Here is a 19,700-nt window from a genome sequence, read left to right as displayed (position 1 = left end):
GAACAAGCTTACCCTGGAAAATAGATTGAGAGCACTGCATAAACAGTTTAGATAAAAAATCAGATAAAAAAGTTTTCCTGCTATAGAATTTAAAAAAAATATTTTCAGGTTTTAAAAATATTTAGAGAAGTGCACATTTCCATTCTTCATTCGTTTAATTTCCAAATAGCAAATTTGGAGGTTTAACAAATATATTTGCTATATATGTAATAACATTTAACAAGTCAGTTTTATTTTTTGGACATCCTTATAAAACATGATAAAATAAAACCGCAAATAAACCCGCAACTGATGGTTGCGGTTTTATTTGAGTTGAAAATCAAATAGGAATTAATAAAATATTTATTCTATGATTACATCATTCGATTAGTTTTACATGAAAATAAATATTATTATACACATGTTTTAGTTATTGTCATGATTTATAAAAAAAGCACAAAAATAGTACCCAGGTAGTCAGTTTTCTATACATTTTGGCAATTAGTGAAATGCAGTAGAGGCAATAATTTTTATGAACTCTTTATAGGCATGAACAACCTGTTAATTCTGGGCTTTCAGCTCTTTTCCAGAGGGGAATGATTAAACAACAATGAGCTTCAATGATTGTTAAAATCAAGAGTTGGGTGGGAAAATACTTGCAGGTTCATACTTTAAAACAAGATGTTTGTGCACACTGTAAAAAAAGACACGCAACTGTATTTTTTTCCTCAGTCTGACATCAAATCACACCAAACCTTTCCTATTTTAGATCATTTAGGACAGGGGTTCCCATAGTGGTGGTTAGGATATTAATGATAATAATTTGCTGAACATCAAAATAATAAGAGAGAGAATTAAAAGTCAGAAGTTAATTCACATTTCCTTAGCATTTGCCTCTCTGGGCAAAGACAAAGATTGAGCTATTTGGTAAAGGTGACAGGAAGTATGTTTTGCAGGGCGCAGGATGAGGCTTTCAAACCTGAGAGTAACTGTTTTAACATGTAAGCATAGTGGCAGCCACATGATGTGGGGCTTTATTGCATCCAATAGTAATAATGCATTGCACAAAATGGAACGATTAATAATAAAGGATTCCCTCTAAACTCTTCAAGTTGAACTTTAAGCTACAAATCATCAAAACCACACACACACACACACACACACACACACACACACACACACACACACACACACACACACACACACACACACACACACACACACACACACACACACACGCACACCATCTTTGAAGTTGTATGTTGTCATCTTACAATAAATCATCTAACGTCCAACATTATTACAGCATTCATACCCATGATAAGTGTAAGTATACATCTGGCTGGAGGTCTGACTGTTGTATCACATGAAAAAAATTAGTGACCACCCAAAAAAAAAAAGAAGTGTTACTCAGGTCTTCATTGTCGTCTTTATCTGAGTTGTTGTGTAATTTACAATTACTACATCTAGAAAAAATGTGAGCTTTGCTATCTAAAGAGATGCAATTTGAGCACAAAATGTTATAAAAATTATTGTCCCAGACAGTGAAAAATACAAATTGTGTCTTGTTTTCTTGAATTAAAGCATCAAAGGGTATTACAAACTGGTTAGTATTCTTTCAAAAATTCTGATATGTACATATCAACATCATAAAATGATAAATCATCACCCGTTTCTTGAAATTAAATGTTCCTGGACCCTGTCCCCATACTTTAATTTCCCCCCAGACAGTGCTGTATCAGGCGGATCACTGACAATAGGTAGAGAAAGAGGTGATCGGAAGGCAGAGCAGAGAGCAGAACGACGGGTTCAGGGGTTGGATTTGGCCCGGTAGTGTTTTGTAGGACTTCCAGTCCGAACTGCTGCCTGGCTTGCTGCACATGGACACCTCACACCTAAAGACAGGACACAGAATTACTGCCAGGTTATATATCTTTGTATCCCTGCTGAGTTTTGTATGTTACACACGTGTCTGAAATACACTTTAACAATGTACACTTTCCTTTCTTTATCTTTTGTAAGGTTGGTGCGAGGATAAAATAATAATAATAATAATAAAATATTCGGCTTTTTTTGAAAAGAATCCAAACCTAATGCTCAACTGCGTTACCTTTTGACACTCTGGATGAATGTCTTTTTGTCTTGATCCAGACAAACAGCAAACGTGGTCCCATCCTCCTGAGCAATCACTTGAACCTTGTCCACCTTTAATTCTGATATGAAGATCTGCTCCAAGCACAAGAGTCAGTAGGTTTTGTTAAAAAAACTGTCCAGAGGCGTATTTATTTTTCACCACTAAATGCACATCGAGGATAAAAATGCCACTGGTTTATGAAGTTTGAATTTCCACTGCAAGATTTTGCAAATTAAAAAACACATTTGTATAAAGTGAAATGAAGAAAAAACAGCAAAGTTTAATTTGTTTGTGTTTGGGTTGATGACATCACAAGAACTGAACCGCTTAGTTATCATCACTAGACATCGTGGCAAACAAGTGACTTTTGACAGACTTTGACGTAGATTCTGAAGGATTTGAGTTACAAGGGGTTCGCCCTCACATGTTTGAGCCAGAGCTAAACTTTGAAGACCTCCTAACTATGATGATATAAAACTGTATACAAAGAAGCCGAATCCAATGGTGACAACGGCAATGATCTACTTCAGAAATCTAACTCAAGCTAATCCACACATATTTCTGATTGATCATTTCCATCTCATTGGTTTCCGTGTATATTTGCCAGTAATAAAACAAGTTATTGTTACTGTGCTTGTAACTTTTTAAGTCATAATGTGATTGGACGGCAAATTCTGCTAACTAACTAACTAATATAATTATATTATATTATATTATATTATATTATATTATATTATATTATATTATATTATATTATATTATATTATATTATATTATATTATATTATATTATATTATATTATATTATATTATCTGTCAGTGATCATTTTGACATATGCAGCAGCTCTGCAGGAAACATTGTTGGGACTTTCAAAATCAACTTAATGTGAACTATCTGTCTACTAGATTGACAGCAAACAGGCTTAAATCGGAGGCAAGCAAACTTTCAAAAGGCCTCTGATTTAATCCTGTTTGCTGTTGTCATGACCGGGATAACTTAGCATTTGCACAGGCACCTTTTTAGCAGATTGGTCCTAACCAAATTTGGCCTAATCATGAACGTTTGGTTGATCAAATCCTTTGACCCACGTCTCAAAATCCTTAAACGTCTTTATGCTTTTCGTTGTCCACTTTTCAACCATGATTTTTGCGTTTTCAAGACCAGAAGGCACAGCTGTCTTTTCTGTGTATTCACCAAAACGTTGCTCAGGGGAATGGCTTGCACATTTGGCTGTAGCCGTACAGAGTGCAAGTAAACACCTTTAAAGATGGAATTTGGTTAAAAACCATGCAAATACAGAGGGATGAAGCAGAAAAATGAGGAGGAAAAAAAAACTCTGATCAGTTGCCGTATGTCTCATGTAATGTCACTAAGCTGCATGTGTGCATTGAAGCTTGTTTTTGGGAGGCTAGATTTGATCTGGATTAAATGATGATCTACAAAAAAAAAAAGATAAAAATATAAAAAAATTGACCATGGCATATTGTTCTATAGTTGAAAAACAGGTTCTGAAGTGAGTTTAATTAGTTTTACAGAAAAGTCTTGGTCTTAGCTTCAAATTTGGATGGTGCATGAAAGATTGCAAATAGAAACTATCCTTTACCTGGTTATAACCCTTCTTAGATTTGGAGTTGGGCTTCTTCAGAACCTCTGTCATCGTCAACTGCAGGCCCTCTTTAGAATCTGGATAGAGGAGCAAAACACAAACAATAAAGCAGAAAGTGAACTTAAAGCGCTTTGACTAGAAGCTGAAGCGGAGGAGTTTTGGTCAGGCAGCAGACCAAACTGACCCAGGTTCTCAGAATTTCTGCAAGTTTTTTGAAGGTTAATCGACGTGCAGACCACCTCTTTGTGGATCCACCGACTCCTCCCACTGACAGCCACCTGTACTCATGACAAACAGGAAACAGTTAGGATTAGTTGAGGCTGGTAGAAATAGAAATGTGTATTATTGTTGTTTGAAAAGCAGGAAGTCTATGTAAAGAAACAATACCTTGTTGTAGGCCACACTCAGTGTGAGAGGAACAGCCTCCCACTCTTCATCAATTCCCAACCTTTTGCTCACAGCCCCTTCAGAAACAATACAGCACATATGAATCTAGATGCAAACATGTATTTTTGTTGCTTTTGTCTGTGCATGGTGTGCCTAGCCTGACTGACCCATGGCCTTGACGGCTCTGGCCCCAGCTGTGTGTCCGAGCTCCAAGGAATGAATGAACACTTCCTTTCTCCTCTCTCCCCCTGCCAGGGTCAGCTGTGTGAAGGAAGGAACCAGAAGGTTTTAAAGCGGGAGCGGGTCAACACGTCCTGTAAATGCTGCCCTGTGAGGTTGTCGTCTGACCTCAGCCTGGTAGAGCTGCACCAGAACGGGCTGATCCGCGTGTCGGCAGTAATAGAGCACCAAGTCGGCCAGCAGGGGAAGACGATGCTCCATGCTGTTAGCGTTGGTGGAGACGTCGTCATCCTTGGGAGCAGCCTGAGTCGTGGGAAGTTAGGAGAAACGTTGCGTTATGTATCATGTTCTGAGTTATTTCACAGTTTCATTGTACGTCATTTTGTGTTTGGTACATACTTCTATATATATATATATATATACCCTATATTTTGAGTCATAGTTTTGCTGTCTTCAATATGTATCTGCAATGTTGAAAATCACAAAAAGGTGCCTGGATTTAGGTACTTACAGATCCGCTTCTATACAGAAAGCCCTGATTATCTTTAGTTGTCACTTTATACATGTATTAAATAATATCTGTATGTTTTTCAGTGATAGTAATGAGGGTTTTACTTGTAACACCTCTTCGTTGGTTTTGCTGTTCTTTTTATATCTCTCTTTGAAGGTGTAGAAGCAGACTCAGAGGATGCTGTACTGCTCTCTCCCTTTTCTCACCTTTCTTCACCTTTTCTCCCTTCTGGCTTTTAGTTTAATCTGTTTCTCTACTTTTTTCCTTCTTCTTCTATCTTCCTATTTCTGTGTCCATTTAACATCTCCCTGCATAAATTCTAACCAAAATTGCCTATAAATCAAGCGGAGCACAATGGCTAAAGCAGTTAGGCTCCACTTGCAAAAGTAAAATCTGTTGGGCTCTTTTTGGCATTAAGAGAACTCTTAATGCCACATTGCCTGACAGGACACAAAAAAAGAAACAAAGAAAATCACAAAAATAAGGAAAAGCCATTGAATGACAAAAGTGAGACCAAAGTTTCAACTGGTATTGTATACATTTTTTTTAATTAAGTTTAATTAATTAAGTTAATTTTCAGTAGGCATGGGCGTTTTAGCAGTATCAAGGTGTACAACAGTTGTATTAGTATATCAATGTTATTACAAACCTGATTTCAAAATGGGTAAACTTTTTCCTGCAACTCAGTGGATAAACTAGTATATGACTTTCAGTCTAAAGTTTCAGACAACATTGACTGCTTTGCTCCAATTAAAGTGAAGGTTGTTTCTGGGAAGAAAAAAATCTAAGCGGAGAAGTTCTCCAGCTGTTAGAAGTGAAAAAAGGGAGTGTCGAAAAGCTGAATGCAGGGGGAGAAAGACGAGACTCCAGGTTCACTATGACATCTATAGAGGCTTTACAGATATAATTTGCAGCTGAAAATGCGAGTGAATCTTTCTTCTCTGAGATCATCAACAAAAACATAAATAACGCTCGTGTCTTATTTGCCACCATTGACAGGTTAACAAATCCTCCTGCGTCTGTTACTTCTGAACTGTGTTCCACCAGGGCCTGCAATGAATTTGCTAACTTCTTTACTGAGAAATCCTAAAGATCAGAGGATCAGTCTGTACATCCATATCAAATTCAGAACCAAAGCTGGATCCAACTAGAACTTATCTTGACAAAATGTCTCAATTCAGCCCATTAAACCACAAAAGCTTAGAGGAGATCATTCAGCAGTTAAGTTCCTCCTCCAACTGCCTTGATGTTCTACCCACAGTTTTCTTTAAGAAAGTTTTACCTGTCATAGCGTCTGAGTTGACTCAGATAATAAACACGTCCCTTCTGTCAGGTGTTTTCCCCCAGTCCCTAAAAACAGCAATAATCTAACCACTGCTGAAAAAGAACAATTTAGACAAACTTCTACTCCAGAACTACAGGCCCATCTCAAACCTCCCCTTTATCAGTAAGATTATTGAAAAAGCTGTATTTCAACAATTAAACACCTTCTTAACAACGACCAGCCGATTTGACGTTTTCCAGTCAGGTTTCCGTGCTCACCACAGTACAGAGACCGCCCTTATCAAGGTGTTTAATGACATCCATATAAATACAGACTGTGGAAGAACCACCGTGCTGGTTCTATTGACCTCAGTGCAGCATTTGATACTGTTGATCACTCCATCCTGTTAGAACGCCTGGAGAACTGGGTCGGCCTCTCTGGTACAGCACTCCACTGGTTTAAATCCCACTTAAAGAACAGGGACTTTTATGTGTCAGTAGGTAACTTTACATCAGAGATGACAAAAATCACATGTGATGTTCCTCTAGGGTCCATCCTGGGTCCCATCCATTCAATATCTACATACTCCCTTTAGCTCAGATAATAAAAAACAACATCAGCTACCATAACTATGCAGACGACATACAGCTCTACATCACCATGTCACCAGGTGACTATGAACCCATTCAAGTGCTGAGAAAATTCTTAGAGGAAATTAACACATGGATGTGCCAAAATGTTCTGCAGTTGAATAAAAACAAAACTGAAGTTAGAATTTTTGGACCAATAGAGAAGAAATCAAGCTTCAGCAGCTTCGGGTCGTAACCAAAGATCAGAAAACGGAATCTTGGCCTGAACGTCCAAAAGCATCTAAACACAAATACAAAGTCGGCCTTCAACTACCTAAATAACATTTCCAGGATTAAAAACGAATGTCTCAGCAGGATCTAGAAAAACTAATCCATGTGTTTATCTTTAGTGGAATCAATTACTGCAACGGTGTTTTCACAAGTTTGGCTGAAAAGTGGATCAGACAACTTCAGGTGATCCAACGCTGCTGCCCGCGTCCTCACTAAGACTAAGAAAGTAGAGCATATCACCCCAGTTCTAAAGTCCTTACACTGGCTCCCTGTGTCTCAGAGAATAGACTTTAAAATACTTCTGTTAGTCTATAAATCCCTGACTTGTTATCAGTGTATCAACCCTCCAGACCATTAAGGTCTCCTGGCTCAAATCTACTCTGTATACCCAGAACCAGAACCAAACACAGAGAAGCAGCATTTAGTTCCTATGATCCACTTATCTGGAACAAACTTCCAGAAAACTGTAAAAGTGCAGAAAGCCTCAGTTCCTTTAAATCAAGGTTAAAAAAAATTTTTTTTAGAGTTACCTTTGAATTTTATTGTTTTAGTCTGTAATCTAACTTATCTTATATCCGGACCTACTGCTACTGTTCCACCACAATGTAATGTTTTCTTTTCTTAGATTGTAAGTAAATCACTTTGAATGTTCTTGCTACTAAACTATGCAATACAAATAAACTTGTCTTGCCTTGCCTTGCTTTTAAGAATTTCACACTGGCTTTGGAGTTACGTCAAATTTCAGAAAATCTATAAAAGTTGTCTCAGTGTATGGGACAAGATGGCTGTCAAAAATAAACACTCAAAAGTGTATTAGTCTATGTTTGTGCAAAAAAAAAAAAAAAAAAAGCCATTGTAAGCTTTATAGATTGCAGTGAGTTGAATCATATGTGCAGCATGGGTTCTGTCTAAGCAAACACGCTTCAAAAAGTTGCAAGTTAAAGAAATTGCTTGTTGTCAGGCCTAGTTTCTAGTTATGGTGTTTGCATTATGATAAGAACCTCACAGCCTTTAGCAAGATCGGTAAATACAGCAAGGGTCAAACGTCTTTATAGAGCACAAAAAGGGGAAGTTTGATGACTGTTATCAAACCCATTTCATATTGCGGGTTGTGCGTGCAGAGTTCACCCAAACTCGGCACGAGACGTGCAAATTGTTGGTGTGGTAGCTGTTTGCATCTGCAGATTACTGATGCCGAAAACCTTTTTGCCATGAAAGTGAAAGTCCTGTTTGACGGCATGATCATCTCTTGCCACAAGGCGTAACCACACTGTGTCGTCTTATCAACTGCAGTGACAAGAGACGTTTATTTGGCAGCTTTGTATCTGCATATCTACTGGGTAACATGCACTCATTTGTTTTCATGCTTTATGACTTACGCTGATGCTTGCAGGTTTACTTGTGCAGTAGGTACAACAGCAGGTGCTACGTTTACTGGCACCCCTAAAAAAGATGTGTAAAAAGCAGTGTTGTATAGTAACAAAGGAAAAAATACTTAAGTATATTTTGGAGTACTTTATACTTTTCTCGAGTTTAAGATTTTTTGATAACTTTTACTTTTACTACACTATATTTTCTAACATAATTGCATACTTTTACTCTGATACATTTTCAATGTTTGGTTTAGTTACTCGTTACAAAAAAAAAAAGAGAGAAAGAGAGAGAGAGAGAGAGAGACTCACGCAAGTGTTTTGACCCCACCTACTGATTGACTGAATCTTGCCTCGGCTTGTTCATCTCCACCAATAGCATAAGAAGCTTATTCAGTGGTAAAACAGGTTAAATTAACCTTGTGGTATCGGTAAAGCATCTAATAGCAGAGAGTCCTAATTTTGTTAACTAAATGATACCTGCAGGTGTATCTATTAGCAGGTTTACCACTTCCTGTTAACTAAGCCTGGTTTATCACTTAACCATGTTCTTAGTATACACCCCCTGGTCTAAATTTTGCCTGCACTTGGTTGTGTACAATTTTAAAGCGCATAGCATTGACATTACATCAAGAAGGAAAACTGAAAGCTTACAAAAAGGTTGTATTTTCTGTCTAAACTTGCTCTAAATTTCTCCTGCACTAGGTTGTTTATATTATTTTAAGTGAATTTGACTTTCAAAGTTTACCAAAATCTAAACAATGTTATTCAAACTGCATTTGCTTTGTTTTACTTTTTACTTATACTTTTTATTATATTACTTGAGTAAATCTCTTTTTACAGTAATTTTCATACTTAAGTACAAGACATTTCAGATACTTTAAGACTTTTACTCAAGTAACATTTCAGTCAGTGACTTGGACTTTTACCAAAGTCATATTTTTTTTTTTACTTTTTTTTGGACTATTTTGGAGAGCTACCCATGCTTTTACTTGACTCCGAGATTTCAGTACTTTATACAACACTGGTAAAAACTATCGTTTTACCAAAAATTCATGTTTAACTTAACTTGCAACTGGTGAACCACTTCTTTGTTAATTTGGCAGCATATTTTGGATCATTATACTGCTTAAAGAAACAATAACGATGCATTCTCGGTTTACTTTAGAGTCCAGGAGATTTTTTTAATTTAAATTCTGCTGGAATTTGACAGAGTTTATTATGTCATGCACTCAAACAATGTCCCCGGGGGCCTTTGAAAAGAATGTGCATTTTCAAACATCCTTCCTCTATTTTACACTACGTAGATGGCTTGTTGCTGAAAAGTTGATCCTCGCTGCGCACGGAGGCAAGATAAATATGGCTCCAGTGGCTGAAATAGATGGTCCTCTCTTTAAAGTCATATTTATAAGCGAGCGGAAGAGAAAGCTATGGATTCCTCCTGAATTTTGAACATTTTTACCAGGGGTAGCTACCTAAAAATGTGATAGGCACCGTGCATATACAAGATTTTGGACAGCTACTCTACTCCGTTGCAGTGGAAATAATGAAACTTCAATCTCACACCTTTTGTCTGCGGTATCTGAACCATGATCAAGCTTTTATAGCTAGATTTGCTTTCAGTTTAAAAAACAAACTCCTGGTATATTGCCTTCTCTAGAAGAATGATAATACTGGTGTTATTTACCTCACAGAGCACTTCAGAGGACAAGCTGAGCAGACTAAGGACATTACGCTCGTACCAAGGATCCATCAGGCCCAACATCTGTGCTATGTCTGTTGTGCTATCCTCCCCTTCCTGGGCGTTTGACTCCTGTCACAATGAAGAAACATGAAGTGAAATGCCTTTAAAAGTTCACATGAAGTAAATGTCCTAAAAAGTCTTGGTTAAATGTATCACATAGGCAGGGAGGCTGCAGTACCTGCCCTTCTGTGGACGTGTGTCCTCCTCCTGGACTTGCTGTTCTCTGCTTGGTGGGGACAAAGTAAAACTGCAGCTTGCACGTCCTCGTGAGTTGGGGACACTTTCTCTCTTTCTGCTGCAGGTCACTGTACGCCCGAGCGAGCCTCCCAGCCTCTCTGTCAGTCCCGAACGCAACCACCTTGACAACGGTCAGTGCTTCTGCCTCATTCCCTTCGTCGCAGCTCAGAATCGGCCTCCTGCGAACACAGACGTGCCTCTGGGGAGAGGAGGGATCTGCCGTCGACACGTTCGGAGGACGAAGGTGTCTCGTGGCAGTCCCTGAATGTTTGAGCTGTGCCCCCGTCATTAGGTAGTCTTTGGTGATATCCCCATTGTAGCCCATGCTCCGGACACGGCGGCAAGTGTTTGGACTGTGGGGGGTCTTGAAGAGCATGGAGAAGCGCTCTAAACCCAGGAGGGATTTTGACTTTTTCTTGGGTTTTTTTCTCACCCTAAGATGGCTACCTTGTCCTTCCTCCGCGTCCTCGTGTGCTGCGTCCTCACTGAAGTCGCTTTCCACTCCCGACGACGTGGAGGGCACCGACCAGCTGGAGGAAAGAGAGTACCCTGAAAAGGTGGAGTCCCTGGAGGAAGACGAGGCGGTGGAGATGCGATGGCTTTGAAACTGATCATCCACCTCGTCTTCCTCATCTACGCTGGTGTCAATAGTATCGTCCTCGTCTATTTTGGGGAAACATTCTGGCGGGGAATCCAGGTCAGAGTCGACGGAAAGAAGGTCTTTCAGAGCATCTACGTGAAGAAGGAGAATGGAATAAGAGTCAAAGAAGGGATGCTGATGCACAGTAGCTAAGGGTAGATGATTTTTTTTTAATTACCAAAGTTATCGTCCTCCCATCGGCATGTGTGACATTTGGGATAGGGCAGTTTTAGGATATCTACAGATTCTAAAACGAGAAGGACGTGGTTTGATGAAACAAACAATGAGAACATAAATATTATTCTAAGTTGATTTTAGAGTTTTGAAAAAACAAAACAAAGTGACACTTGACACACTGAACAACTTATGATGCCCTTCACAGCTACACTGGAATGCTTTGGGTCAAAACGTAGTGATGTTTTAGAGCGGCCCAGTCAAAGCCCGAGCTAAATCCTAATGGAAACACTCTGGCAAGACTTGATGCTCACAGACGCTGCCCATCAAATCTGACCGAGATCGAGCTATTGTGCAAAGAAGTAGGGGCAAAAGCATTAGTGCTTAGATTTGCAAAGCTGGTAGAGAAATACCCCAAAAACACTCCGTGTTGTAACTGCAGTGAAAGCGGGTTCTGATTCTGAATGCATGTCAAAGTTTTGTATTGGTAAACATTTTACAGACTATTTGACCTATGGACAACCAATAAAATACATTATAGTTTGTGGCTAATTTAGGAAACGTCAAAATGCTATGAATACTTTCGAGACACCGTTTATGTGTTCGGTGTTCCGTGCCTTACCCGTTTCTGAGCAGCATTCACCAGAGGGGACCGCAAGACCTTCTCTGAGCTTCTCCAAGCTGTGGAGTACGCTGCTCCTAGCAGCCGTATAATCTGCCACAGAGGCCGCTGCCTCCATGCTGCCAGTTATCGTCTCCAACATCTGCTCCAGCACATACAGCTCCTTTTTCTGGAATGAAATTGAGATGTATGCGCTTTGAAAAAGACGAGAACAAGGTGGGGCTACTGCTGCAATGTGATCCATCGTGGTTGTTATCCACCTGCAGGGCAGCGTGGAGCGCCTGCATGTCCTGTTTGGTCCCAAACGCCGCCTGAAAGCTGTGCAGGATAAGAGATGTGACGATGTTTCTGCTGGAGTAATGGATGGCACTGAGCTGCTCAGAGGCCAACTGGACCTCCTGGGGGACATCAGCCTCCGGGCTCACCAACAGCACCATTCTGATGAAGACACCCATTAACGTTGACAGATATTATTGTTTTAAATCTGGAATTTCATCTTCATTACTATGAACCCCAACTGTGAACTCACATGGTCCTAGAGCAGTTAACGTCAGGGGAAATAGCCTGCTCTGTCCTTACCAATCGTTGGAATGAGATCCCTGCAAAAAAAAAAAAAAAAAAAAAAGGTAATAAAGTGTGAACATCAACTCAAGCACAGGCTTGGCCGCACCCTCTCGTTTAACCTGACTAGATGAAGCGAGAGACAGTGACCCGTATTCTGTTTTTGTTGCGGAGAATCGTAAAGCAATCTGTCCAGACCACATAGATAAGACACAATCAACCCAAACGTGTTAGGAAATTGTTTGCCGTTCAATGTGAATCCTTTCATGATTGAGGTCTACAAGGGTTTACTGATGCGTTTCACTTCTGTTCGTTCCATTCAAATATTGTGTGTTTACTGTATTGTGGATCAGAAAAATAAAATGTTTCAAATCTTTTAAGGTTTGTGACCCATGAGGACTATTAAATTGGCGATTTTGGTCCACATGGCTACACATGCGGAAACCGCAGATGTGAGGAACAAGTTTGTTTTTTATTATACTGAGCGCAAATGTGAGGCTACATTTTAATATTCTGTAGTTTTCATTAAATATTTACCGCAATGTGCATTTTTATGTGTGTTCTTTTCCAATGTCCATCATAAAGCACTTTGAATTGTCTTGTTGCTGAAATGTGCTGCGTGAATAAACTTGTTTTTCCTGACTATTTTGTGTCATACAAAATAAAAAGCCAAAACGCTGTTGTCCACCTAGGGGAACGTGTGAAAAACTCTTTGTGAAGCACATTTAGAAACAATGCATTTAAAAAATATGTCATCCCTAAAAAAAGAGTATTGCATAAATACATATTATAGCTTTAGTAGTTTATTTTGTGTATTTGACATTACTATACAGTCTTATTTCCACTTTTTAGGTGTATGTCTGTGTTTTCCCTTTTTACTCCCTTTTTGCTACCTGTTCATCAAACTCCTTCACTGAGACGCTTATAAAGGAATATTCTATTCTATTCTGTTCTAATCAAATCTCATTTGTCCCATTAAGTCTTTACCAATGACCAGCGTCACGTTTTGGTGATTTGTAAGTTTTTATTTTTTTATAGCTAAACTCCTGTTTGGCAGAGTGGTGGTCTAGTGGCTATTAAAGAGGAGGGTGCTGGCATCCTGGAGAGGCTTCAAGGGTTCTCGGTTTAAATCCCACAGACTGTGATCTCTGGACAAGACCCTTTGACCCAGAATGCGACATTAAATAAAATCCTTGCTAGAAGAAAGATTTAGAAGATTTTGTATATCCGGTGGGGGTCCATTAGCATAGGCAATGTGACTGATATTTAAAAAGTTCTAGATGTGTTACAAACAAGAAACTGATGTAAAACTGTATTTTAAATAACAACATGAACTTTTAAAAAAACTAACGTTTTTGTCATAGTTTCCTTCAGCTAAATATCAATGTCTGACATTGGCTTGGACTGGTTTGGTTTACAACTGCCAGCAAGCAAATCTTTTTTTCCTTTGGTCTCAAACATCTTGAGCAAATTATAACTATCTCTCCCTTTGAGTTATAGGTGAATAAACAACGTCTGTTAAACATGTTAAAATGTGACTTGTTCTTGCAATATATAGTGCTGTGAAAGAAGCAATTCCCCCTTACCCATTTCTTCTGGTTTTGATTTAGCGTCACACATGCTTCAGCTCATCAAACACATTTAAATATCAAAGAGTAAATGTAAAAATCTGTTTTTCAATGAAGAGAAGGGTTATCCAAACCACCTTGGTCCTGTGTGAAAAGGTAATATTTGATGGTTTTACAACCCCTTGGTGCCGCAGTCAGTCTTTTACATCACGGTGGAGGAAATTTGGCTGACTCTGCTTTGCAGAATTGATTAAATGCAGACGCACAGAAGGATTCTCAACAAAGAATGGCTATCCATCTCAGTCGGATATAAATCCAGACTTCATGAGGCCAATTCTAAATCTTTGTTTCATTTCTTTATTTTGAATAATTCAGAGGTGGGCCTGCTGGTGTTTTCTGAGTCATTTGTCCTGCGGCACAACCCAGGTGCTCTTCATGGTAGGATCACAAACCCATGGCCAGACTTTCTCCTTCAGGTTTTGCTGCCCAAGATCCTCACACCGTCAGTATCAATGTGATGTTCTGTTTCTGAAATGCTGTGTTGGGTTTTCACCAGATTAAACAGTCAGCACACCTTCCAAAAGGTTCCACTTTAGCCTTGTCAGTCCAACGAATATTTTCCCAAATGTTTAGGGGATCATTAAGATGTTCTTTTTGTTGTTGTTGTAATTTCATCTTCTTGGAACTCTTGCATGGATTCCACTTTTCTCCCCTCCTGATTATTGGATCGTGAACTCTGATCCTAACTGAGGCCCACAGAGCTTCATGTGTTGTTCCAGGGCTCTTTATTGACCTCCCGGATGAATCTTTCATGTGCTCTTGGAGTAATTTGGTTAGGCTGAACATTCCTGGGAAGGTCCATCACTGTTGCATGCTGTGGTACTTCATGTTGTCCGATAGATTCTATTTCATTGATTTTCTGATTGATTTTCCACGGGTCTAGGTGTAACCGGGTCTGTGTGTGGCGAGCGAATTTGAACCTCTGTGGTTAATAACAATGAATTCATGATTTACTGTTTAACATAACGCCAGGTAGGATTGAATAGATTTTGTCCTTTAAGGCGTTGCCGAAAGAATCATATGAAAACAGAATTTTGCATTTACTCTACCTATTTTTGTCCCGTATTAAAACGGGTTTAATGATCTGAAATGGATAAGTACAGCAAAGAAGTAAATCGAAATGAAATTCGCTGGTGGAAAAATACTTTTCCTCGACAGATTTATGTAGGAGTTTGTGTAACCTGGTGCTCGAATCTCCAGCTCGATGATGGTGAGCAAACTTTTGCTGGCCGAGCTGCAAGGTTCAGGCCAGGCCAGGAACTGGTGGAACAACAGGAAGGCCTCTTGCAGCACACTGCAGTCGGTAGGTAAATGAGGGGTCTATAAGAGAGAGAGAGAGAGAGAGAGAGAGAGAGAGAGAGAGAGAGAGAGAGAGAGAGAGAGAGAAATGGCTTGCTGTGAAAGAAAATGCTGATTCAACGCGTAAACAAAATTTAAAAAAGGAACTGTGCTCACTTGTTCCTATTCTGAGCACAAAAGATTAAAACTCACTCTGAGAAGAGCCGCAGAGAACAGGAGGGTCAGGGGCACGACCAGTTCATACTGACAGTCCCTCAGTACCTGCAGAAGAATAGAAAATCTGAGCTGAAACGGACCGCCACCTCTGACATTACACCAGTGACTTCAGAGGGGGGGATGCTGGTTGTGGCTTTTTTTTTTTTTTTTTTACCTCTTTTGTTTTTTGCAGTATTTTCTGCAGAAGGATGAGGAAGTTGTGCGGATGCCTCTTCACAAGTTCCTCCAAACACCAGCGGCTGATGCAGAGTCCAGCTTGTTCGAAAGACAAAAACAGACACAACCTGAACCGAGGCACGGGTTCTTCTTTTTAGGTTTCATTCTAATGTAAATCCGTAATGGTTTGGCGATTCATATGAATGTCACCGATATCCACACACCAGTTTCTCTTCTCGATGACTTTATGAATGAAACTATTATTTTTTTTTTTATTTTAGTTATTTCAAAACGGACGTTGCATGATTCTGTTGATGTGTCATGACTTTCAGTTCCCTCTTTCTCTAGGAACCAGATGAGTCTCTAGCGGGTTAGTCGGACATGTAACTGAATTTACACTTGCACTAGCTTTACCACCATCTATTATGGAATTTCCTCCTTCTTACCTCCTTCACTGGCAGTCCATCTTGGCCATACCGCTCGTTTATGTTGCGTCTCTAAGGAAATCAAGGATAGTTTGGTGATCTTACCGTTCCATAGCTGCTTGTCGGGAGAGTTGATTCCCAGGTGGCAAAGGCAACGCTCGAGGCTATGCTGGATGCGATCCTCGGTGCACGAGCTCTGTTCCATCCTCTGCAAAATCATCCCGACATCCAAATATGCATCAGAAGCAAACAAACCAAGAGGAAGTCCTTTCTGTTCGCCTCTGTTCCTGGTCAACCAGAAGGTCCCATCAGTCGACCCAACTTCCTGTTGCTGTCGTTGTCAGTAAATAATAATCGCTGTTGCTCCGTTCCAGAGACAATACATGCCTGACCCAGGATAAAAGGCCTCGCTCACACGCAGAGAGATCCAAAAACACGAGTGTCCGGGCGAAGATGTCAGCACTGAAACCAGTCTGACACTTCCCATCAGTGAGTCACAGACCGTCAGAGCGGACCGGAGATGAGCTGTCAGAAAGCAGACGCACCGACTTCTACTTTTTTTTTTTTTTTTTGCTTAAAATTCAACGTGGACATCTGATGATATGAGTCAGACCTAGGATGGAAATTAATCCTGCAGAAGGTCAACTTCTTTTCACATCCCCCAAAAAAGTCTTCTATAAAACTAACTCGTAAGCTCGAAAGGCACCAACACGTAAGTAAGCAGAACGGAAATTTTTTAGAATTATATTGGCCTTATTCTCTCAAAGGCTGTGGTTGGTGTACCACTCTCACAATGACTGGATCATGACGAAATCAAAATAGCCAGGACTGGCCCCAATGAATTAAAATTAAACTGACCTGCGGTTTATAAGCAAGAATATGTGAGCCTTCATGTTTGACCTGCTGGACATTGAAATCTGATGATGACTTGGAAAAGAAATTCTGAGGGATTTTAGATACTTGGGGGTTAAAAATAGATCCTGCTAACTTCAAAATCAAATAAACCACGTGATGAAATTAGCTTTTTCTAGTTGTGTGGTTTTCAAAAATTAAGGTCTATTCTGTCTATAAGAAATCCAGAGGCAGTAATAAATCTTTTGTAAACATGGGTTCTTGATTACATTCACCTTTTCAGAATTAGCCCATCTTTCATAGCTAAGTACAAAACGTCTCCACTTGCTTTTTAACTGGTACAAGTAAACATGAGATTATTTTTCTAACTTTTTGGGTTTATTTCTGAATTAAGGTTCTGAACAGCCGCACCTACTGCATGTGTGCCATCGTATTCCCTCAGATCATCCGATCAGATACTTAGAGTGGTTCTAAAGACTTAGATGTAAACAGAAAAGGGATAAAGCCTTTATTGAATAATAATAATTGAATAATTGAACTTTATTGATCTCACAATGGAGAAATTCACTTCTGGATCTTAACCCATCCCCTTGTGGAGCAGTGGGCTACCACTGTGCGGCGCCTGGGGAGCAAATTGGGGGTTAAAGGTCTTGCTCAGGGAACCAGAATGGCAACTTGCGGGAGTTGAACTCAGAGCCTCTGGGACTGAAGCTCTGTGCTCTAACCACTAGGCCACCACCCCCCCATTGTTGCTGTTTTATTCTATTTTTTTATTCACTTTTATTAGTTTTTCTGCTTCTCTTCTTTGTTTTTATCTTCCATTTCCAAACACTTCCCACTGGTTTTACTTAAACGTTTCTGTCTGTTCTTCTCTACTCAAAGACAACTGTTTCACCCCTCTACGATGGCCACAGGCGCTCAGCATTTTGAAATCAAGATCAAGCATGGTTCTTGCATTTATTTCCTATTTTCAGCCACTCTGTCCTCAAAGGTACATGAAATGTCCCACTTCAGTTAGCCAGACGCTAAATTGTCCAGTGAGGAAGCAGGTGGTTATCCATTGTAAGTCAGGAAGCATTGTTCCGGCACTTCTGCGTAAGCCTGACCTGTCACAAAGCAAAATGCCGGCGGCTGGTGCAAATCATCAGGCTTAATGCCTTGCAGTTGCAGACACTGATTAGTTAAGTCACAAAAGAAGCTAACTAAAAGCATACACAAAGATGTGACATTTTGAATAAATTGAGCCATAAATAATGAGAAGGGGAACAGGAAACAGGCAGAGCTTGAAAAACACTATGCTGATGTGATGTAAGCTACTTGAAAGAGGCTTGTTGTTCCTGCAAAGAGGGTCTATAATAAAACTTAAAACAGAAATGTAACTTACAAAACCCAATTTAGAAAGAATGTGACACAAAAGTATACCCTTTTTTTTTTTTTTACAAAGGTGATGCATTATTTGAGAAAGGCAAAACGCTTACCTTTAATTGCATTAATAAGTATCCTAGATCAAGCTGGATCAACCACAGCTGAGAGACGCTGGCAGGGAGAAATACCAAGACCACATCCTCCCGTGTTGATGCTGTTCAAAAACAGACCCTCCAGCTGCGCAGTCAAGACAGAGAGTGGTGCAAAACAGGAACTGTCTGAGTCTTTTTGCTGAAGTAGTTTACATATGTGCTGTTGCAGCAGGCGGAGTCTTCTGTCTGACAGATGTCACCTGACCCAGTCACAATCAGGTAGGGCGCCTCCGCTAGCGTCTACTAATGTTTAGACAGAAGGAAAAATAAAGTCTGCTTCTGCTCCAATGTTTCAGTGTACACATTAAACACACGACACATTCCACAATGTCTTTAATTACTCCCTCAGACAGATTAAATGTGAATTTCATTATTTCTGTTATCACTTTTAAATTAATAAAAGTAATAGTGGTCATTATGCAGATGATACTCAGCTTTCCTGCTCCTTGTAAAATTTGGAGTTCCTCAAATTGTCTGAACGGCTTAAGTGCCTAAAAGCAATTAAAATTTGGTTTAACTTTTTTGTTATTTCAACTGAACTTTGAGAAGCTAGAGGTCAGAACCGGCCACAGATTGACATTTGACTGAGCCGTTGAGCCACACGTAAGAATTTTAGTTTTTTTTTTTTTTTTTTTGGCTAACCAATGTCTCTTGAAAGTCTGATTTCATCATTTGAGAAGTATTTTCAAGCTAAAAAGATGGGTGTCAAAATAGGAACTGGAAACGGTTATTCATGCTTTTATTTCCTCTCATCTAGACCAATGTAAAGCCCTTTTTGCACGCATCAACAGAAAAAGCCATTGATTTTGCCAACAATTGGTACAACGGTCTGCAGCAAGATTATTAAACTGAACAAAAAAGAAATCCCCTTACTCTGGTTTGAATTTCTTTGTGCTGGTTGTCTGTTAACTTTAGAACAATAACATTAACTTTCAGGGCCCTGGATGGTCAAACTCCTTCCTGTAATACTGAACTGATAAAGCCAGACACTTCAACTCTTGCCTAGCCTAATTTATTTGTATATCACATTTCAGTACAAGGACAACGCAAAGCGCTTTACATGATTGAAACATAAGAAAATACAAACAGAATAAAAGCAAGTAGAAAAACAATTTGAATAAAATGTAGGTAAATTAAGACAAAATAAAACATAGGAAAATGGAAACTAAAAGCAAATATTAATGATTTTAAAAACAGTTGGACTACAAAGTTAAACAAATGATGTTTAAGTAAAACAGTTTAACTAGAACAGTCAAAGTCAATCCTAAACAGATGTGTTTTTAATCTTGATTTAAAAGAACTCAGGCTTTCAGCAATTTTACAGTCTTCTGGAAGTTT

General features: G+C 39.4%; 1 protein-coding gene across 1 annotated transcript; it reads right to left on the bottom strand.

Annotated features, from left to right (window-relative positions):
* Positions 1 to 1,396: 1,396 nt before the first annotated feature.
* On the bottom strand, positions 1,397 to 18,479 carry LOC105929924 (phosphoinositide 3-kinase regulatory subunit 5). The gene is made up of 18 exons (XM_036148399.1): positions 18,324 to 18,479; positions 16,099 to 16,201; positions 15,567 to 15,667; positions 15,389 to 15,457; positions 15,079 to 15,217; positions 12,238 to 12,307; positions 11,969 to 12,146; positions 11,709 to 11,877; positions 11,091 to 11,159; positions 10,214 to 11,004; positions 9,979 to 10,104; positions 4,455 to 4,589; positions 4,274 to 4,367; positions 4,107 to 4,183; positions 3,904 to 3,997; positions 3,717 to 3,796; positions 2,090 to 2,205; positions 1,397 to 1,874 (listed from the first exon to the last, which is right to left on the bottom strand). Exons 1-18 carry the CDS (start codon positions 18,333 to 18,335, stop codon positions 1,727 to 1,729), a joined length of 2,571 nt encoding a protein of 856 aa, XP_036004292.1. The 5' UTR covers positions 18,336 to 18,479; the 3' UTR covers positions 1,397 to 1,726.
* Positions 18,480 to 19,700: the final 1,221 nt, after the last annotated feature.

This window comes from Fundulus heteroclitus, chromosome 16 (assembly GCF_011125445.2).
Source record: "Fundulus heteroclitus isolate FHET01 chromosome 16, MU-UCD_Fhet_4.1, whole genome shotgun sequence".
NCBI lineage: Eukaryota > Metazoa > Chordata > Actinopteri > Cyprinodontiformes > Fundulidae > Fundulus > Fundulus heteroclitus.
The sequence above is the reverse complement of the archived record's forward strand: the minus strand, read 5'-3'. Positions and strand labels throughout refer to the sequence as shown.